Source organism: Notechis scutatus, chromosome 7 (genome assembly GCF_049901735.1).
Source record: "Notechis scutatus isolate UNSWTSFEM ecotype Mainland chromosome 7, rNotScu1.2, whole genome shotgun sequence".
NCBI classification, from domain to species: domain Eukaryota; kingdom Metazoa; phylum Chordata; class Lepidosauria; order Squamata; family Elapidae; genus Notechis; species Notechis scutatus.
In genome coordinates this window covers 22,872,746-22,895,803 of record NC_142015.1, presented here as the reverse complement: position 1 = coordinate 22,895,803, position 23,058 = coordinate 22,872,746, and the positions used below count along the sequence as shown (strand labels likewise).

At 40.6% G+C, this 23,058-nt stretch overlaps 1 protein-coding gene across 1 annotated transcript in view; it reads right to left on the bottom strand.

Moving 5' to 3' along the window:
* LOC113419326 (uncharacterized) overlaps nt 1-22,410 on the bottom strand; it is a 132,889-nt gene extending 110,479 nt beyond the window's left edge. Inside the window, exons 1-7 of the mRNA XM_087969823.1 lie at nt 22,397-22,410; nt 21,765-21,802; nt 18,086-18,206; nt 13,982-14,069; nt 12,344-12,532; nt 10,017-10,125; nt 4,670-4,776 (exon numbers count right to left, since the gene is read on the bottom strand). Of these exons, the coding sequence (XP_087825949.1) occupies nt 4,670-4,776; nt 10,017-10,125; nt 12,344-12,532; nt 13,982-14,069; nt 18,086-18,206; nt 21,765-21,802; nt 22,397-22,410 (666 nt within the window). The remainder of the gene's footprint in view (nt 1-4,669; nt 4,777-10,016; nt 10,126-12,343; nt 12,533-13,981; nt 14,070-18,085; nt 18,207-21,764; nt 21,803-22,396) is intronic.
* Nucleotides 22,411-23,058: the final 648 nt, after the last annotated feature.

Sequence of the window (23,058 nt, the reverse complement as noted above, 5' to 3'; positions counted from 1 at the left end):
TCCTTGATTGCAGGAAGTACGATTTCAGCAACAAAGTGGTCAATGTCTGGAACTCACTACCTGATTCTGTTGTCACCTGCTCAAACCCCCACTCCTTTACCCTCAAACTAACCTCTGTTGACCTCACCCCATTCCTAAAAGGTCTGTAAGGGGCGTGCATAAGTACACAATCGTGCCTACCGTCCCTGTCCTATTGTCCCCATTTATTAGTTCCTATTTCTTATATTTAAACTTATGTTTATTTTTATTTATATTATATTGTAAGCATTTGACAGAATGAATAAATTAAATAAATAAATAAATAAATACAGCTTCTGGGACAGGTAGTGGGTCTTTGGGATAGCTGATCCAATAAAGGGAGATTTCTGTAAACAGCTATATGATCTTTTAAACCAGAATTGAAGAAGGCAGAAACTGGGACTTCTCTGCGCGTAAAACATTTGTGACTGTCACCCAGCAGAGGTTCTCCCACATCTCTGCTGTTCTCAGCTCCCTATTTTATCAAAACCTGGAGGGAATCTGTGATCATCTAGGCATCGCTTGGATAGTCATGCCGGTTGCAAAGGGCAACAGAAGGCAAGACTCCCCAGATAACAGGAGAACCAGAGGACGTGATGTCATATCTACATTAATTCTGCACAAGTGAGAGATGCAGCTCCCTTGATTTATGACATGCACTTGCTGTGCAAAAGATGTCCCCTCCAGAGCTATGAAAAATGACCTGCAGGGTTATTGAGACATCAAGGCATGGAGTTATGGTGGAAAGCAGAGCTGGATAAAGCATTGAAAGAGATCCAGAAGACAATTAGATCAAAAGGAATAACAGTCACACAGTATTTATTTCTGTGCTTTATCTAAGTGGCCTCTAGGAGTTGTAAATGACTTGATGGCACATAATCAGCCAATCAACCAACCAACCGACTTGATAGGAACCATGGACATTGAATCTGCAAGCAGGAGGCAAGCTAGAAAAGGATAAAATATCCTTAGGGTTGAACCCAAATCCCGATGTCTTATGAACAACTCCACGTAGTTCTCTTGGCAGCTGGGCAGAAGCATGTTGTTATGGCCTTCTTTCAAAATGTTGCGTTATTGCTTCTAATTTCCCAGTCTAGCTTCCATTCCATTCCATTCATTGTCCTACTCTGCTCTGCTCTGCTCTGCTCTACTCTACTCTACTCTACTCTACTCTACTCTACTCTACTCTACTCTACTCTACTCTACTCTACTCTACTCTACTCTACTCTACTCTATTCTTCTCTTCTCTTCTCTTCATTCCATGTTCTGTTCTGTTCTATTCTATTCTATTCTATTCTATTCTATTCTATTCTATTCTATTCTATTCTATTCTATTCTATTCCATTCCATTCCATTCTCTATTCCAGTCCAGTCCAGTCCAATCTACTCTACTCTACTCTACTCTACTCTACTCTACTCTACTCTACTCTACTCTACTCTACTCTACTCTACTCTGTTCTCTAGTCTAGTACACTCCACTCCATCCCATCCCATTTTCCACTCCCCACTTCCCACCCTCCATTCCATTTTTATTATGTCATCCTACACAAATCAATGTGAAGGGTAATTGAAAGAACACAAAAGGAGAAATAGGGGTTCAGCCTCTGTAAGGCAGGGGTCTCCAACCTTGGCAAGTTTAAGCCAAAGCTGGCTGGGGAATTCTGGGAGTTGAAGTCCTCCAGGCTTAAACTTGCCAAGGTTGGAGACCCCTGCTGTAAGGGATGCTTAGGCTGTTGGTTCAATTTACACGAGCAGTTTCGCAAAACATTCTTTCAGCCAGATCCTTCAGCATCACCCCTATCTCTCCTCATTCAGCTCCAAAGCTGATGGGCTGTGCAAGGATTTGGGTAGCAGTCCACAAAGCATCCTTGTTATATATATATAATATGATTTGCTTCACTAGAAAAACAATCATATTTTTATTCCACTCACAAATGTGCTGGGGGAAGGGGCATAATTAAAGACAAATAACAATTATCCAAAGAAATGAGGCAAGAGCAACTGATGAACCATGCCACCCTCATATATTCTTTTTTTTTTTAATTGAGTTTGTGCCCCATTACTTGTTAATTTTCAAAAAAATCCCTCCATCGAATAGAATTCCACGCTCATTACAACACCAGGTCTAAAAATGTTGCTCCGTAAATAATGACGACTAATCCAGAAGGTCAATTAAAAGAAAAGAAAAAAAGGAGGGGTGGAGATTTAGAATGTTTAAAGAACATATGTAGCTGCGATTTGTTTATTTTTAAAGATAAAAACAGATATGGAGAGTCTGACATTTTTTATATTTTCTAGAGCTGCAAATGAAAACCTTCTGGAAAATATTCACACATTGCTTTATTTTTCCTGTAATTATTTGATCTCTTTGGGGGAGGAGATTGGTTACTCTGAATTTCAGTGATGGAGAAAAAAAATCTCCGTTCTTTAAAAAAAAACTTGTAAGGGGTTACTTGCTAGAAACCAATGTCAGAACCAATGGCAAATGTTTATCCAAATGATATTATGATTGTGAAAAGACTATTCGCAATTTATTCTGGAAGGCAAAAATATGCTTTGTGTTTGAACCAATTCAAAATATGCTATAATTCAGGGGTGGGATTCTACTGGTTCACAGCTATTTGCTAAAACCGGTTGTTAACATTCTAAGCAGTTCGGAGAACCGGTTGTTAGAAGAAATTACTGGCCTAATCCTGTAAGGAAGGCAGGAAGGAAACATTCTGGTGTTGCTTACAGAAACTGCCTCTCCGTTAACCCTTTTTACATTCTTGGCAGAACTAGACTTCTTGTCTCTGGAACTTCTCTGGAATTTTTTTCCCCTCCTTTTCTGGTACTTTGCTTGTGTGGAGTGACCATTCAAAGTTAAAATGGCACTGAAAAAAGTGACTTATGACGATTTTCACACTTGTGACTGTTGCAGCATTCCCACAGTCATGAGAGGCCAGGCAAGGAGATGCGTGCCTCGATGTGAGTGATATTGAGTTGGCCACACCCAGGTAGTCACATGACCACCAAGCCATGCCCATCAACTAAGCCATGCTCACAGAACCGGTTTTTAAAAAAATCTATAATTCCTTCAAACACTTGACTCCAGAAGTTTGAAATGGCAATAATTCCCTTGTTAGGATTCTTTTTCAGGCGTTCAAGTAACCCACACTTCACCATCCAAGAAAAGTCTCTGTTTTCCAGGTTTTTAAAGTAGAAACTTCAAAGCCATATCTTTTAACTTCAGGGTAGCTTCTGTTCTCATGCATCTTTTGAAACAGCTGCCCCATTCATGGTTAGGCTAACCCCATCCCTGACATTGCTAATAGCCAATGCTTATATATGAAAAAGGTGGAGAATGTCCTTAACGTGTCTACTACAACAATCTTGCCAATAAAACCAGAAAGGAACTATTATATATGAAATCTGGACAGCAATTTTCTAGCCAAGAAAGGATCAACCCAACTAATAAGAGATGTCCAGAATACATTTTTAAAGAAATCATATTGGGTAAGAACTGAACAATTACTAGGTTGTATTAGATCTGTGTATAGTTCTAATGATGCTTATGTTTTAAGAGAAGAGTTCTGTTGAAAATGTAGGATCACCTAACCCAAAGATTATTGTAACTTTCTATCCTGCTTTGGTTCTTCTGAAGCAGAAGGCAATTATCCAACACAATTTGTTCTATACAACTTTGGATGTGTTGAGTTATCTTTAACAGAATAATAGAGTTGGAAGGGACCTTGTAGGTCATCTAGTCCAATCCCCCGCCCAAGCAGGAGACCCTACACCGTTTCCGACAGATGGCAATCCAGTCTCTTCTTGAAAGCTTCCAGTGATGAAGCTCCCACAACTGTCTACTCCTTTCTAAGTTGAATCTCTCCTTGATCAGTCCCATCCATTATTCCTTGTCTGGCTCTCAGGTACCTTGGAAAATAGGTTGACCCCTTCCTCTATGGGGCAGCCCCTCAAGTATTGGAAGATGGCTGGTCCTTCTCTTCATTAGACTAGCCATGCCCAGTTCCTGCAACTGTTCTTCATATGTTTTAGTCTCCAGTCTCCTAATCATATTTGTTGCTCTTCTCTGCACTCTTTCTAGTGTCTCCACATCTTTTTTATAGTGTGGTGACCAAAACTGGATTCAGTATTCTAGGTGTGGCCTTACTTAGGCTTTATAGAGTTGTATTAGTACCTCACGTGATCTTGATTGTATCCCTCTGTTAATGCAATTTAGGATTGCATTGACTTTTGTGGCTGTCGTTGCATACTGTTGGCTCAATTGGTTGTCCACAAAGACTCCAAGATCCTTCTCACAGTTACTGCTACATTCTACCTGTTTGCATGAAATCTGCTCTTGGATTTTCTTGTAAAATACCAGTGACTTTCAAGAAATCCATCACTCAATTCTCTCTATAGACATGTTTATGATTCTACCCATATTATGATATGTGTATATAGATACAAACACATGCATGCACACACATACTTACGGACACACTAATAATTCTCAACAGTCTTCCCACACACATTTCTAGGAATTTTCCTTGGTTACTTTATGCCACAGGGTAAAAAATAAATGCTATAACTGTCACCTTTGTGGAAGAACCTAATTATCAATCTGATTTAGAATCAGTTTCCCCTATTGTACAAAAGACAGATACACACCTGGAAAGTATGAAGATCTGTTGCTGAGCTTCAGGAATTTATTTCTGGGTTCAAAACTTCCCCTGGGGCATGGAGCTGTAGTCAGTCCAGGACTATGAAAATAACCTGCAAGATGAGATTCATCTTTCAATGTCCCTTCAATAGCATTCCTTTGTCAGGTCAGGTTATTCTTCTAGAGAAGATGACTATTTCCAAGTTGGAGACCTTTGGGTTTGGTTGCACCAGTTGAGACTCGCAGAATGATATTGGGTTAAAATTCCTCTTGAGAAAAACTGAACTGAAGGATCAGCCAGATATTTAGATATCCACATTGCTACTTTAGATGGTATGGGTCTTCTTAGGTCAGGGATGGAACAACTTGCCATAACCAACTCACTGCGGCCAACTCGCCACAGCCAACTCACCATAGGCAACTTTACGAAGGACAACTCGCCACGGCCAACTCACTGAGAGACAACTCACAAAACAATTTAACCATTCTATTTAATTATTTAAAATAAAGAAAAATATTTTAATATTTGTCATTCACATTTAATTCTGTCCCTCCTTTTGCATCCTTTTCTTTTAATGATTCTATTCTACCATTTCTTCGGTATTAGTTTTAACTCTTGTCCTGCAGTGAGTTGCCCTGTGATGAGATAGCCAAGATGAGTTGGCCATGGTGAGTTGGCCATGCAGGATACTGTACCACAAATGATCCCAATCTATTAGGGTCATACATGATATTAAGAGAGGAAAATAATAACTAATAATGTTTATCATGTGTCAAAAGAACAATTGCAGTACTTTTAAGGGATCTGATTATGAAATGAGCTGTCAGGTTCATATGGATGTAGAAGTAGGGGACAATGGCTATAGCAAGTAGCGTAAATTTTGGGCTAAGTGGCAAGGAACAAGTTGGAAGAAATCCAAAACTATGTCAGATGCAAGTGCTGGTTCTGCATCTGAATCTCGAAATAAATTGATATTTTAATTTCTGGATGTATAAAAATATGAAGTCCCAAATATGAAGTAATTTGTATTAAATGATTGATAGAATAGTTGGCGTCTTCAGATAGCAAAAGTGTCAGATGGACTTGTGGTTGGAATGGCTTCCACGGTTTGTTCGACACCACCTAGAACATTCTCACTTCCAAACTTCAATTGTTTTGACAAACAGCTTCAAAAATTAAATTAACTTGGCCCGAATTTCACTCTCTCTGTGATGTAAAAGGAGATTTTGAGTCCCCAAACAATGAGTAGATAAAACAAACCAGCACAACACAAACAAATGCAAAAGTTGAACCTGAAGGACAGAGTTGGCTTTGTAGATCCACAGCAGAGTGAAGAGACTTCCAAGCAAACAACATCTCGGCCATGTTGTCTGGACAACAAGAAGTTTGGTTATCTCTTTGGCACTTGATTTGTCTGGGAGCCTCAGCCCAAGAGCCAGGGGGACAAGGGACTGGCTGAACAGTTCCAAAATTAGGACAATAATGCCCTGCAAAAGCAAACAAACAAGTTAAGGAGCTCAGAATGTGCGTTACTATGGCAACGGTGTGATTGCAAGTCAGTTGGTACAATCAATAAAGACAAAGACATTATTAATATTGATTAATAAGCATTGATTAGTGCTGATGGGAACTCACTCAGGAAAGTAACTTGCCTAAATGAGAAGTTTTGCTGGAGAGAACACTTAGCTGGCTTTCTTCTACATTTCTAACTTTCTAATTGCGTGCGTTTAGAATAGAACAGACTAACAGAGTTGGAAGGGATCTTGGAGGTCTTCTAGTCCAGCCCCGTGCTTTGGCAGAAAACCCTATACCATTTAATTTCCTTCCTTCCTTCCATCCTTCCTTCTGCTTGTCCTCCCTCCTCCCTCTCATATCTTATCTGCCTAGGTTAAGAAACTTTGCCTTATACGGTATATTGTATTCTAATTGTGTATTTATATGTATATTTTTGTACTATTTTAACTGTTTTAATTTTTTTAGAATGATTCACTGCCCAGAGTCACTGGATTGAGATGACTGGCTATAGAAATTAAATAAATAAATCTGAGGCAAGACTATTCTTCCCTGCTCTAATGTTCTTCTCTAATGTTAAGGCGCCGGCACAACAGGTCTCACAAAGACTCATTTCTGGCGGAGTTTGGGGGAGAGAAAGAAAGACTTCTGCTGCTTTTGCATGAAGCCAAAAGTCTCTCTCTCTCTCCCTCTTTCCCTCTCTCTCTCTCTCTCCGAGAACAGAGCTGGAGATGGTATCCTGCGATCCCAAGTAAAGAATAATCGATTGGTAGGAAAACGGGATGGGGAATTTTCCTGCAGAGTTTTTTTCAGGATTTTCCCAGGGTCTCTGGTCTGCAGGATTTAAAATTAATGAGTTTTGTGGTCCCTGAGGTCCAAAAGGTTGGTGACCCCTGTCCTAGTTCATTGCAATGAGAGGCTACCAATGAGTTTGGGTTGCCCTGTCTGACTGCTCAAAAGCTTTTCATTGGTGGTTATTCTAGTTGGCCTTTTACCTTGTGATATCACGACACCCAACATACAGGATAACTTCCTAATTTAATTAAGAGGATTCTCATTATAGGCACAGGGATCCAGTTACCAGGCTCAGTGGAAAGTATCTGAATTACTCAGGATGTGCTCCAGTTTCCACTGGAACAGCAGGTCTTAAACAAGAGATGAGCCTGGTGTTAACAAGGAGCTTTAGTCCTAAACCTTGGACATTGGTGATCTTGTCTGGATTTGTACAGACATTGTACAGATTAACAGAGTTGGAAGGGACCTTGTAGGTCATCTAGTCCAATCCGCCACCTAAGCAGGAGACCCTACACCATTTCTGACAGATGGCAGTCCAGTCTCTTCTTGAAAGCTTCCAGGGATGAAGCTCTCACAACTTCTGAAAGCAACTTCTGTTCCGTTTGGTGGATTGTTCTCAGTGTCAGAAAATTTCTCCTTATTTCCAGGTTGAATCTCTCCTTGTTCAGTTTCCATCCATTATTCCTTGTCTGTCCTTCAGGTGCTTTGAAAAATAGCTTGACCCCTTCCTCCTCTCTTTGGATTTGGAAGCTTAAGCAAGGTTAGGCTGATTAGAATACTTGGATAGGAAACATCCAGGAAAAATGCAGAGAAGAGCAACCAGGATGATTAGGGGACTGGAGACTAAGGCGTATGAAGAACGGTTGCAGGAACTGGGCCTGGCTAGTCTAGTGAAGAGAAGGACCAGGGGAGACAGGATAGCAGTCTTCCAATATTTGAGGGGCTGCCACAGAGAGGAGGAGGGGGTCAAGCTATTTTCCAAGGCACCCAAAGGCCATACAAAGAATAATGGATGGAAACTGAACAAGGGGAGATTCAACCTGGAAATAAGGAGAAATTTTCTGACAGTGAGAACAATCAACCAATGGAACAGAAGTTGCCTTTGGACGTTGTGGGAGCTTCATCACTTGAGACTTTCAAGAGGAGATTGGACTGCCATTTGTCAAAAATGGTGTATGCTCTCCTGCTTGGGTAGGGGGTTGGACTAGATGACCTACAAGATCCCTTCCAACTCTGTTAATCTGTACTCAGGAACACCGGGTTGCAGGTTCGCCCAAAGAAAGTTGAAAACATCCAAGAAGAAAGTAGTGGTAGATCGCTATCTAAATTTTGCCCCACAAAAATCTGCACAATTATGTCTATGATACGTAACAACCTGGAATAGATAGATCCCACAGGAAACTCATTGATTTAAACCAAATTGTCGATCTACCTTGGACTTTTTAAAGAAAAAAGTCTTAGAAGAAAAAGACACATCTTTTCAATTTTTCTCCTAAGGGTTTTTTTTGGGGAGGGGGGGAAGAAACATTCCAATTATTTTCACAGGTTTTCTTCAAGTTTATCCCATTTTCAGAGAAACAGCAAAGAGGGATCTTCATAAGAATTTTCTTTCTTTCTTTTCCCCCCCAAATCCTTGATTCCTTTCCAACCCAATTTTATGGCAGGAGAAACCGTGCAAAACCAAGAGGCCTGGGGTGTTTGCTGATTGTCTTTCCTCATAATTTTCTGAGCCATTACAGCCAATTAATCATCTCTAATAATGTTCTACGCTTCCATAATTCTTAAAAGCAATTGTTTCTTTTTTAAAAAGAAAAGAATAAAGAAAGAAAGAAAGAAAAACCAACAAAAGGCCTGAGTCTACCCTGGCTCATTCTCCTGTCAAAGTTGGTTCAGCGGTAATGTTGTGGTGATGAATTGGCAATACCCTTCTCATTCCCACAAAGATAGGCTAGTGATATCCTGAGGATAGGATTATGAAGACTTCTGGAGAATACTCAGCAGGCAAAGTCCATGGTAGTTAAGAGCCAGCAGCTCTTTCAATGGCTTATAAAGGACAATTGAGAATTAACTTAGGTACTGGTGGAGCGCATTTAATCTTCCCGACATTGTTTCCCAGTTTCCCAAAGCCTTAAATATTGATCTGGCAAGTTGCTTTGAATCCTAGAAACGTGTGACTGAAAAAGAATCTAAATTTATTCAACCCTTCTCTCCCAATTCAGGAAGGATCTTGCCTCCTCCTTCCCTCCCTGACGTTCCCCAAATCAAAACAGTTAAGTTTGCACTATTTACATAAAACCTGAGGTCAATTTTTGTTGTGGAATACAGAGCTATGACATAGTGGTGGGGAAAATCTTGGCCAAGAGTTCCAGATGGTAAGAGTTGAATTTAAGAAAAAGTTTGGTCTACTGGTTAAGGTATCAGGCTAGAAACCAGGAGATGGTGAGTTCTAATCCACTTTAGGCATGAAAGACATCTGCGTGTCTTTGAGCTGATCACCAGGAGATTGTGAGTTCTAGTCCTAACTTAGGCATGAAAGACAGCTGGTGACTTTGAGCTGATCACCAGGAGACTGAGTTCTAGTTCCACCTTAGGTATGAAAGACAGCTGGGTGACTCTGAGCTGATCACCAGGAGACTGTGAGTTCTAGTTCCACCTTAGACATGAAAGAGAGCTAGGTGACTTTGAGCTGATCACTAGGAGACTGTGAGTTCTAGTTCCACCTTAGGTATGAAAGATAGCTGGGTGACTTTGGGCTGATTACCAGTAGATGGTGAGTTCTAGTCCCACCTTAGGCATGAAAGACAGCTGGGTGACTTTGGGCAAATCACCAGGAGACTGTGAGTTCTAGCCCCACCTTAGGCATGAAAGCCAGCTGGGTGACTTTGGGCTGATTACCAGGAGACAATAATTTCTAGTCCCACTTTAGGCATGAAAGCCAGCTGGATGACTTTGGTCAAATCACCAGGAGACTGTGAGTTCTACTCCCACTTTAGGAAGGCCATAGTTACCTAGTTCTTGATGGGGATGCCCAAGATGTCAGCTTACCTGCTAGACAGGGCTGGCATTCCAGAGATCCCTCAGTGGAGAAAAAACCCAGGAAACAGGGAACACAAGATGTGTGGCTGGCATCAGGTTCGTGACCTCCAAGACAACGCTAGAGGGAGACAACAGAGGAAATGTGCTCATCCACAATCACGTGTGCATGCATGCATGTGGGTGTACATGTGTGAATATGTACACACATTACCTAGAGATCACCATAACTGACATAAGACCTTGTACATGTATGTACAGAGTCATGCATACATGTGCTGCTCACATGTCAAAGGTTTGCTCAGCTTCGTGACTACCCAACCAATGTGTGTTTCATTCAGTACTTCACTGGTTATGAACAATTTTTCCCTACGCAAAAATTTGGTGTTCAGATATCAGACTCTGGTAATATCCCCATGTCTTCTCTAATGCTGTTTCTTGGATTGCGTGTGTGAGTCTGTGCATATATTGAAAAATATATACACAATTGAAAAAGTCTAGAAATATTTCACAAGAAGAGTTCTCCGCTCCTCTACTCATTGCAGAATACCTTATGCCACCAGACTTGAAATTCTAGAAAAGCTAGAATTACGCTGCCTCCGGTCCGATCTAAATATAATATATAAAATCATACATTGCAATGTCCTACCTGCAAATGAATACTTCAGCTTCAATCATAACAATACAAGAGCACACAATAGATACAAACTCAAGGTTAACCAAACCGAACTTGACTGCAGAAAATATGACTTCAGCAACAGAGTGGTCAATGTTTGGAATACTCTACCTGACTCTGTGGTTTCTTCCCCAAACCCCAAAAACTTTAACCTAGGCTATCTACTATTGACCTCACCCCCTTCCGAAGAGGACTGTAGGGGGCATGCATAAGTGCACCAATCGTGCCTACTGTCCCTGTCCTATTGTTTCTTTTTATTTTTCTTATAAGTATCTATCTCGTGTATTCAAAACTATGTTTATTCTTATACCTGTATCTTGTAAGTGATTGACAAATCAAATAAATACTAAAATGTACATGCACTCTTGTTGCACGTACACAACACACATCTATAAATCTACCTACGTATCATGAATGTTTCAAAACCAGGCTGGGCCTTGCACACAGACATGGGATGGCCATTACAAAGACAAACATAACATGTGTGCCTGCCCACACATTCTCTCTCTCTCTCTCTCTCTCTCTCTCTCTCTCTCTCTCTCTCTCTCTCTCTCTCTCTCTCTCATGGATTTCTAGTGTGAGTTTGAAACATTTACTACAGATGGAATAGATCGACTGCGTTTCCTTTACTCATCCCACATTTATTCTTTTCAATTCCAGGTTTCTACAGATGCATTTATGTCTTCTGGAGGTGCTTTAATTCTACCTATATATATAATCAAACGGAGAGCTGCTTCTCCGGAGTCATCTTTCAGGGCGAGATGATATGATACCCTCTTTGCCTTTCGTAAGAGAACTCCCAGTGGAAATGAGTTCCTTGTAAATTGTCCATGCCTCATTATTCATATTATGACAATAATGGGGTTTAAAAAACCCTGAGCTAAAATGTTTAATGTTGTTGGGAAAGAAAGCGGAACCTCTTTTGTCTACCGAAGGCAAAAATTAAATATATATATATGGAAATTTGGAGAGGAGAATGTAAAACTTGTGTACGATCACCGCTAGCTGATATATCAGTTTGGCTTAGTGGAGAAGGCACCAAGCTAGAAACTGGGAGATGATGAGTTCTAGTCTCAGCTTAGGTATGAAAGTCACCTGGGTGATTTCGGGCCGTTCACCAGGAGACTGTGAGTTCTAGTTCCATCTTAGCCATGAAAGCTTTTTTAGTGACTTTGGGCCAGCCATTCTCTCTCAGACCAACAAAACTCACAGGGTTTGTTGTTGTGGGAAAAATAGGAGGAGAAAGGAGTATTGGGTATGTCCGCCACCTTGAATTATTTATAAAAATAATGAAGGCGAGATGAAAATGAATGAATGAATGTGTCAGGGCTCTGGTAGTTACCTCCATTTAAATCATGAGTCTCTAGCCAGATTTTCAAGCTCAAAAAAAGATTTATTAGGAGTAGACATGCCGGTGCTGCCTGGGTGTAGCCTACTCTGAAACACATCATTAATTGTCACCCTTGACCCTGGTTTTCCCCCACCCACTAGGTGTATCATAATTCATATTCTCCAATGGGACACATCCATAGCCAAGAGTCATTAATCATACTCTCCAGTTAGAATTTTGCACGGCAGAAACTTCAGTCATTCAGTCATGAATGAATGAATGAATGAATGAATGATTGAATGAATGAATGAATGAATGAATGAATGACCATACTTGTTTCTCTTGTCCATTAGGGCAGATGTATCCTTTTGGGCATTCCTGACAGTCCACCTCTCCTTCTGGTGAATATTGGCCAGGGATACAAGCTCCTTGCCAACCTCTCTGGGGGTCGCACCAAAAGCCCCCAGGACATGGCCTGCAACCAGCTCTGGTTTCCAAGCTGATGTAACCATCTGGGCATGCCTGTTGAAGAGAAGAGAAGTCATTAGTCACTAACTTATGGAGTAGGGTCAGTGGTGGGATTCAATTTTTTTAACTACCAGTTCTGTGGGTCTGGCTTGGTGGGCGTGGCATGGCTTGGTGGTGTGGGTTGGTGGGCATGGCAGGGGAAGGATACTGCAAAATCCCCATTCCTTTCCCAGCCCACTAACCTGCTTTCCAGCTCCGTTCTCCTGGGCAGGGCAACAAAAGAAGACCCAGCCTATCAGCTGGGACTCGGAAGGCAGAGAACAGATGGGGGCGGGGCCAGTCAGAGGTGGGATTTATCGGTTCTCCAAACTACTCAAAATTTCCACTACCGGTTCTCCAGAACTGGTCAGAACCTGCTGAATACCACCTCTGAGGAGGAGGATGAAAAAAACAACAACACATCCAGGCCAATGATTTCCAAGTGTCCAGCTGGGAATCACTGGTGCGTTCCTGATTCTCCAACAGTTGGCATTTGGTGGAACACTAAGATCTTCTTATTTCTTCTCATGAGTCATACATTGTTGGCCGCTCTACATGAGGTCCTCTGCAATCTATTTCCTGACCAAATATTTACCTTGGTAGGAAAATAAACACCACTTGTTCCTGCTTACAACTCTTGCCTTTTTTTTTTTTTTTGGCTATAATGTGGACATCTCTTGGAAGACGCTTGAAGCCTGACAATTGGATATGAGGGCCAACAGATGGATGGAAGAGGCCCATTTCCTTGTCAATAAACATAGATAGAAGACCTGGCTCACATCCTATTTGATTGATATACCAAACAAATGACCCATTGGGATCCTCATATCAAAACAACTTTACCTTATGTGCGGCCAGAATCTGAAAATAACATTTTTTTTAACCCTGCATTTCTCTTTTTTTAAAATTAATATGTTTTTTTTATTTTGAATACAAATACTACAAACATAATACATATAAATCTAAATGCAAAAAAAAGGAAAAAAAAATACAAATATTACAGTGCACCCACCCACCCTTGGAGACCACTTTTATTAATGATCTTTCTTCTTCTATCTATAACAAGTAGGGGAAGGAAAAGAGAAGAGAAATGTGTAGAAAACAAGGGTGGGGGGAAAAGAAAAGGCATTGACTCTCCACTCCCTTTGGTGCAGTAGAATAAGATAATAGCATCAAACCTCAACTTTTTACTTTTACATAATAGTATAAACTAGCCATCTTTATAACAACAAATGTATCTAATCAATAAAACCCAAAATCAAAGTTTCATTTTTTCCCACCTCACGCACCAAGTCCAGAAGTGGTTTCCAAGTAGAAAAAAAAGTAATTGTGTGTGTGTTTTTCTTTTATCAAAGCAGTCAATTTAGCCTTTAACCTTTTCAGTCCACATAATTATGTCCACTTAACATGTTAAATCACCTACATGCATAGGTAGATTTGGTCCCCTTCAACCTCTCCTTTTACCTGGCAGGACGTAACATCAGATTGAGCTGTGAGTTGGTTGAATGTGCCTATCGGGCACCGCTGTGGAGTCTTTTGACCTCCTGGGCAGCTGTAATTTAGAACAAGAGTGATTTGGATTATATAAAGCATGGTTGGTTATTTTTTTGTTATTTTCTTACAACTTCTCCAAACCTGTGCCTTCCCTGTTCCTTTTTAACATATATATATATTTTTATATTATATTATATTATATTTTATATATGTATAATATATATATATATACATATTATTTTAATTATAAGAATACAACACGGTGCAGCCCATCCGGCATTACAATTGTTATACATATATACATTTTATTTCATCATTTATAATCTCCTTGTTGGATATATTATTTACTAATTATTCTAATCATCATAGTTCTGACCTTGCCTTCTTCTATGTAACCATTGATAAAATTTATTCCATGTTTCATAGTATTTAGATGAATTAAAAAACAAAGGAGAATTAACCTATCTGATTCTGCACATGCCATAATTTTTCTTATTATCTCTGTTTCTGGAGGTATGTTTTCATTTTTCCAGTATTGTGCATATATTATTTTAGCCGCCATCAATACATGTACTATTAGATACATTAAATCCTTCCTATATCTTTCTGATATTGTTCCTAGAAGAAAAATTTCTGGTTTAAATGGAATACACTCTCCCACCATTTGTTCTACCCATGTCTGAATCAGTCTCCAATATTATTTTTTTTGCAGCATTGCAAGTCCACCACATGTGAAAAATGTGCCTGATGCATCTTTGCATTTCCAACAATTGGGAGATATGTTCCTTATCCACATGGAAAATTGATTAAGGTATCCCTTAGATTCCTTCTTAGGATAATCGGTGCTCAAATTCTGCTTGCAGGTAGCAATAAGACTTATATACCACTTCACAGTGCTTTACAGCCCCCTCTAAGTGGCTTACAGAATCAGCCTATTCCCCCCAACAATCTGGGTCCTCCTTTTACCCACCTCAGAAGGATGGAAGGCTGAGTCAACCTTGAGCCAGTCATGATCGAACTGCTGGCAGCTGGCAGAATTAGCCTGCAATACTGAATTCTAACCACTGTGAAGGAAAGGAAGGAAGGAAGGAAGGAAGGAAGGAAGGAAGGAAGGAAGGAAGGAAGGAAGGAAGGAAGGAAGGAAGGAAGGAAGGAAGGAAGGAAGGAAAGAAGGAAAGAAAGAAAGAAGGAAAGAAAGACGGGAGGAAGGAAGGAAGGAAGGAAGGAAGGAAGGAAGGAAGGAAGGAAGGAAAACAGCAATAGCACTTAGACTTATATATCACTTCACAGTGCTTTACAGCCCTCTCTAAGCAGTTTACAGAGTCAGCCTCTTGCCCCCAACAATCTGGGTCCTCATTTTACCAACCTCGGAAGGATGGAAGGCTGAGTCAACCTTGAGCCTGGTGAGATTTGAACTGCCAAATTTCTGGCAGCTAGCAGTCAGCAGAAGTAGCCTGCAATACTGCATTCTAACCACTGTCACCACCATAGCTCTTCTATGGAATCTATGGAAACTCCTTCAAAAGCAATATCCATCGCTCCTTTCATTACATACATAGGAAGTCCTCAAATTACAACCATAACAGAGCCTGCCCATCATAGTTGTAAATTGGGTCATCCCCATATTTGACCCAATTTCACAACCTTTCTTGTGGCAGTTGGTAAAGAAACACTACAGTCATTAAGTAAAGTAATGGGTCACTGTGAGTCAACTTTGCCGAAAACTGCAAAAGTGTCACAAAACAATCGAACTGCCGAACTGCAGCCAGTAGTCAGCAGAAGTAGCTTGCAATACTGCAGTCTAACCATGGCTCACCCCATTGTAAGGAGTCCTTACAATAAATCATTTAGTGACTGTTTGAAGTTACAACAACACTGAAAAAAGCCACTTTTGACCAGTTCTCATGCTTATGACCATCGTAGCATGCCCATGGTCACAGGATCAAAATTCAGGTGCTTCATGACAACCATTTATGATGGTTGCAGCATCCTAGGGTCGTGTGATTTTGAGACCTTCTGACACGCAAAATTAGTGGGGGAAATTGGATTCACTGAACAACTGATTTGCTTAATAACCATGGCAAAAAAAAAAAAGGTTGCAACCTTGGGTATGACTCACTAACCAACTGCCTTGCTTAGCAACTCAAATTCTGATTCTCAATTGAGTTTGTAAGTTGAGGATTACCTGTATTGTAAACCCATATCAAGAAGCAAACTAGGGCATTCAAAACCTTTGCTAGACCAATACTTGAATTCAGCTCTGCTGCCTGGAATCTGCACTGTATATCAGACATTAATACAATTGATCGAGTCCAGAAGTATTTTACCAGAAGAGTACTACATTCCTCTGTTCGCAACAGAATACCCTACAGCACCAGACTTGAGATTCTAGGCTTAGACAGCCTTGAACTACACCAGCTAAGACTAGACTTAAGCATAGTACATAAAATCATATGTAACAACATCTTACCAGTTAATGAATATTTCAGCTTCAGCCACAACAACACAAGAGCACACAACAGATATAAACTTAATATAAACCACTCCAAACTTGATTGCAGGAAGTACGATTTCAGCAACAGAGTGGTCAATATCTGGAACTCACTCCCTGATTCTGTTGTTACATCCTCTAACCCCCACTCCTTTACCCTCAAACTATCCACTATTGACCTCATCCCATTCCTAAGAGGTCTGTAAGGGGCGTGCATAAGTGCACCATCGTGCTTACTGTCCCTTTCTATTGCCCCAATTATTAGTTCCTATTTCTTATATTTAAACTTATGTTTATTCTTATTTCTATTGTATTGTAGGGTTTTGACAAAGTAAATAAATAAAAAAAAATTAAAAAAAATAAAATAAGCACCCCGATGGAATCAACAGAAAAGGATTTAACCATCGAAAGACATCATACATCTTAGCATCAGGAATTCCAGAATACACAGCCATGACCTTGCTCACCCTTTAAGATTTGGGAGGAGCAAGAAACGTATTGTTTTGCTTTCCTTGCATATGTGTTATGTTTACTGATCATTGGCATGTATGATCAAGTCCCTGCTCTTAATCAACTGTGATTCTCTTCGTTGCATCAGACAGTCGATAGCTATTGAGCAGTGACACTAGTGTTAGCTACCAGCAATGTATGACAAAATATTCCACCAATATTCAGTCTACAAAGACCAACAGCTTACAGGAGGGTGTGTTCCAGGCCTGCCAGTTCTAAAACTATCAAAAATGCTGCCAAGAGCTATTGGGCTGTAAATTCACATTCAGTTCATTTTTTGCCAATTGCTTTGCAAATATGAAAGGTCGTCATTGTAATAATAGTATCTTAAAATCCAAATGTCAGTGTTTTGGCTGTGAACCTTGAGTATCAAAACTGGAACGTGGGTGAATTTCAAGTATTGACTCATATTTATTTTCTGTTCTAATCCTTAAGCTCTTTCATCCAAAAAAATAATGGGAAGGGAGGGAGGGAGGGAGGGAGGGAGGAGGGAGGGGAGGCATGGGGAAGGGAGGGGATGGAAGGAAGAAGGGACTGAGAGTGAAGAAGGAAAGGAGGGAGGGCCATGGGAGGGGAGGGAAGGGGATGGATGGAAGGAGTGAGGAAGGAAGGAGAGGAGAGGGGGGAAGAGACAGGGGAGGCATGGAGAAGAGAGGGGTGGGGAGATGAGAGAGCCAGGGGAGGGGAGGTGTGGAGAAGGAAGGGGATGGATGGAGTGAATGAGGAAGGAAGGACGATAGAAAAAAGGAAAGAAGGAAGGAAGACAGAGATACGGAAAGAAGGAAGGAAGATAGAGAAAAGGAAGGAAGGAGCATAGAAGGAAGGAAGGAAGGAAGGAAGGAAGGAAGGAAGGAAGGAAGGAAGGAAGGAAGGAAGGAAGGAAGGAAGGAAGGAAGGAAGGAAGGAAGGACTGATGATGTTGCCTAGCTGGGTAATGAAACATCTGCAAGCCAACAACCAAGCTCAGAGAGCACCAAGGACCCCACAATCCAACTCTGAGCTACCAAAATTATCCTCTATTAGCACAGTATTCTAATCATGCAAACCACTTCCAGCAGAACAGGTTTCCTTACAAATATCCAGCTGGGCAGGGCAGGCAAGTTCCAGAAGTGTGCAAATGTCCTTCTGGGCACTGGATGAGGCACTCTCTGTCACAGTCTGCACCGCCATGGCTCAGGAGGGAAGACCCAAAGGCTGCAAAGAAGAACCGCACATATTGTCAGGCTCCAAGTAAGCTCATTTTCTCAATATGGTTATCTCTATAAAAATGCTTCCTGAAAGATAAGCAGGTGGATAGATCTTTAGATATCAAACTATTAATTTGACCTTCCTTCCTTCCTTCCTTCAATTATTTTCCAATTGTGAGAGCCTTTAATCTATGACTTGAGCTTTGGACCATAGAATTGTTGATTTCTTACTGTAAGTCAGTGGTTCTCAATCTCTTCTCCATCACGGATTCCCTTTAAATGCCATTTTTGGATAACTACGGATAACCAAGACTTAAGGTAAAGGTAAAGGTTCCCCTCGCACATACGTGCTAGTCATTTCCGGCTCTAGGGGGCGGTGCTCATCTCCGTTACAAAGCCGAAGAGCCAGCGCTGTCCGAAGACGTCTCCGTGGTCACGTGGCCGGCAGGACTAAACACCGAAGGCTCATGGAACGCTGTTACCTTCCCACCAAAGTGGTCCCTATTTTTCGATTTGCATTTTTTACATGCTTTCAAACTGCTAGGTTGGCAGAAGCTGGGACAAGTAACGGGAGCTCACTCCATTACGCGGCACTAGGGATTCAAACCGCCAAACTACCAATCTTTCTGATCGACAAGCTCAGCGTCTTAGCCACTGAGCCACTGTGTCCCTTTAAAAAAACAATCACCATATTTACAGTCATTTAGGGCCTTAGGAAACACAGGTATATCCCTGAGCCTCTAATCTAGAGTATGGGATTTATTTTTTAAAAGAAAAAAAAAGTGTTTATTAACCTTATTGGCCTTGAAAAATGAAAGATTTCGTGGCTTGACTGCCAAACCTTAAGAGCTTAAGTCATCTTTCTCAAATCTTTAGAACTTGTTGGGTACAATTTATTTATTTATTAAATTTATTGGCTACCCAGTCTTACCACAGCTCACTCCGTTACACGGCACTAGGGATTTGAACCGCCAAATTACCAACCTTTCTGATCGACAAGCTCAGCTTCTTCTCCACTGAGCCACGGCATCCCTAACCAAGACTTAACTCAAGATTTAAATCATAACATTTTTTCACGCCTTCATGGATCCTCTGTGACAACATCATTCCCGCTCCCCCAGGGATCTGCAGACCACAGGTTGAGAACCATTGCTCTAAGTTGTGGTTTTAAGTCCTTAATTCTTATTTTGTACACGGTTCCTAGTATACAAAGACATTTTATAAATAATTAAACATAAATAGCACTTCATCCACCCAAAGCAATATTGACATAGACGTCTATGGATTTCAGAGCAAGGAAGTTGTTTTTTTTTTTTTTAACATTTCAGGATTCCTATGTCCCATAAAAGCACATTTTATCTGCTGTTTATAAAACTGTCCTCTTTTCTATTGTTTAACTGTCAAAACATAGTTACCAGAGTTCAAAACAAAAAAACAAAAAACAAGCAAATGTTCAACAGGTGTGCTATGAAATATATTTGCATGGTTTTGTTTTTTTAAAAAAAATGCAAGCAGGAAAAGGTGTTCTTTTCAGTTTTCTAATTTGAATCTTGAACTCCTAGTGGCAAATCTTTAAACAGCTAACATAATTCTATTGCTTCTGGTGAAGGAAGACTTAAATCATTGTGCTCTAAAAAGAAAATTAACCTGACAAAAAGATGAGAGATTTTCCCTCAAATAATTCACCTTTAAAATGGGATGGTTGTCTTATATTAGCAGAAAACAGAGTAATGACAAATATGTTGTTATATTTTTCCTCTGATTGAGTTTTTTAGGGGGAGGAAAAGACTTAAAGTCAGGATAATTTTCCCTTTTGATAAATACTGGGCTGTTTGAAAAAGAGGAGATAGCTGAATTTTGAAAAGCACTGCTTTTGTGCAGAACAACAACAAAAAATGTGTATTTCTTTTTTCACAAGTATTACTGGAATTCTATTGTATGCTATTTGGGTCATCTGTGGATGCATTTAAATAACATGAAAAGAAGATTCTAGTTTAATGAAAAGAAGGACTAAGGGTGACATGATAGCGGTGTTCCAATATTTGAGAGGCTGCCACAAAGAAGGTGAGACAAGAAGCAATGGGTGAAAACTCATCAAAGAGATGGAGTAGTCACAGGACTGGCCCTTTGGTCTTCCTGGACCTCCAGTCCATGGCAGGCCGGTGCACTTGGGTGGAGGAGTAGCTGCTCCAGGATGACCAAAGGGCCAGTCCTGTGACTACTGCAGCTCTGGAATATGGGACCGGTTTTCTCACCAACGTCAGCAAGCCACTGTGAGTCAAAATTCATATTAGTGGTCCACGGGATTTAAAACTATGAGTTTGGTGGTCCCTGAGGTCCAAAAGGTTGGCGATCCCTGTGCTAGACCATATCTAAGATGAAATCCATGATGAATAGAGAGCTATGCTGACTCAGGATTTTGGAAGGGAAGTAAACTCAACATTACCGAATTAAACTAAGAATTGAATGGAGGCGGCTATTATACCCTCAGAGGAAGTACAGGTAACCCTCAACTTACAACAGTTCATTTAGTGACCATTCAAATTTACAACAGCACTGAAAAAAAGGGAATTAAGACAGTTTTTACGGCCTTATAACCATTGCAGCATTTCCAGGGTCACATGATCAGAATTCAGATGCTTGGCAACTGACGCATATTTATGACAGTTGCAATGTCCACGTGTTCCCTTTTTGCAACCTTCTGACAAGCAAAGTCAGCAAGAAAGCCAGATTTACTTAACAACTGTGTCACTAACTTAGTAACTTCAGTGATTCACATAACAACTGCGGCAAGAAAGATCTAAAAATGGGGCAAAATTCACTTAACAAATCCCTCATTTAGTAACCAAAAACTGAGCCTCCATTGTAGAGGATTACACGTAATCAGAAGTCCTTCTTTGTGTGTGTCTGACTCACAGACGAACACAATGCAGAAGCCTGATGATGGTAGATGAGATTCTGCCGAAATGTTGCTACAACTTTAAAAGCACAACTATAATGACGTGGGAAAATACCCGAACAAAGCTGAATACCATACATGTAAGTACCCACGAAAACTTAAGAAAACACACACACACACACACACACACACACACACACACATATATATGTTTCCCTTTCTTTTCTTTCCTTTTATTTTTCTTTTTCTGTATTTCCCTCTCTTTCCTCTTTATCTTTTTCTTGATTGTGAGTTTACATTGTTTTTTAGATGTACGTTTTGTAAAATTCAATCGAACTATGATGGCAAACTATGAAGGAAACTCAAATCCTGTTGAGACGTTACAAGAGGGAGTCAGCCATCTTGCCCAACCTGTTGGATTGCACCTGTAAAATCCAAGCAGTTAAAAAAAAGAGAGGGAAAAGCAGGCCTACCTGTTGAGATGCAAGCAAAGGCAGAAAATAAAACGAAGACATTCCAGGGTTCAGCCATCTAGCTGCAGTGAGACCGGTCCAAGAAGAGAAGCCAAAGAGCCAACAGACTTTGCTAAGGCTTTCTCTGCCCCAATGAGCAAAGTCTTCCTATGCACGGGCCAAATGTGTAACCAAATCTCTCATGAATAATTACTTTCCGATAGAAGCTGAAGTGAAATGAATACCAAGTAGCTGGGAAGTGGAAAAACAAGAGAGTGCAGATAGGCAATAAGGATGTCTCAGGGAACTGGAAAAAGCAGGAGAAAATGAGCTCCTAGCAAAAGGCAGGATATTTAGAATAGAATAGCACAGTTGGAAGGGACCTTGGAGGTCTTCTAGTCCAACCCCCTGCTTAGGCAGGAAACCCTATAGCATTTCAGACAAATGGTTATCCAATCACTTCTTTAAAACTTCCAGAATTGGAGCATTTACAACTTCTGGAGGCAAGTTGTTCCACTGGTTAATTGTTCTCATTTTCAGGAAATTTCTCCTTAGTTCTAGGTTGCTTCTCTCCTTGATTAGTTTCCATCCTTTGCTTCTTGTCCTGCCTTCAGATGCTTTGGACAATAGGTTGATCCCCTCTTCTTTGGGGCAGCCCCTGAGATATTGGATCACTGCTATCATGTTATCCCTGGTCCTTCTTTTCATTAAATTAGACCTACTCTGCTGAATATCACCTCTGGACAGAATCTTTATTCTTCCCAAAGCTCCTGAAAAAAATTGTCCTCTTCAGTATGAAGAAAAAGATGCAAATTCAAAAAGATTGGACATGGCATTCACACGTACCTCTTAGCCAACATCTTGCCAAATAAATGTAAGAATGTTACACTCCACCCATGAGAGCAATTTTCTTTTTTGAGGGAAGTGTTTTTGAAAGCAACCTCTCTCTTTCCTCCAAGGGAACGAAGGCTGGGAAGAAAAAAATTGCAGGAGAATTTCAATGCTCAGGTTGAATGCTTTCTTGAAGTTTCCTGCCCCGCTTCCTTTAAACCAGGCATGAGCGTGGCCAGTGTGTGATCATGTATCCGGCCCACAGCCCATGAGTTTGACACCCCTGGGCTACAGCATGTACCAAGGATGAACAAATGGGGCCTCCTTTGAGTAGGCTAAATGCTGAAGACACACAGAACACAGTTACCTTCCCACTGAAGTGGTACCTACTGATCTACTTGCAGTTGCACATGACTGACAGGGAAACCTTTACCTTTTTAGGCTAGGCAGGAGGATCAAGATGAGAAGATCTGTTAGCATGGACGTCAATACTATACAGTATTCTGCTGTATAGTGCAGTGTTGGTGTGGTGTCGGGGGTTTTCGGTTCAATGTGTGAAGGGTGAAGGATTTGTGTTTGTGTTTATTTTCATGGTCATGGTCATGATGTGCACTGAAGATGGTGTTTGATTTCATTGTACGAGTTGCAATGGCAATAAAGTAAACTAAAACTAAACA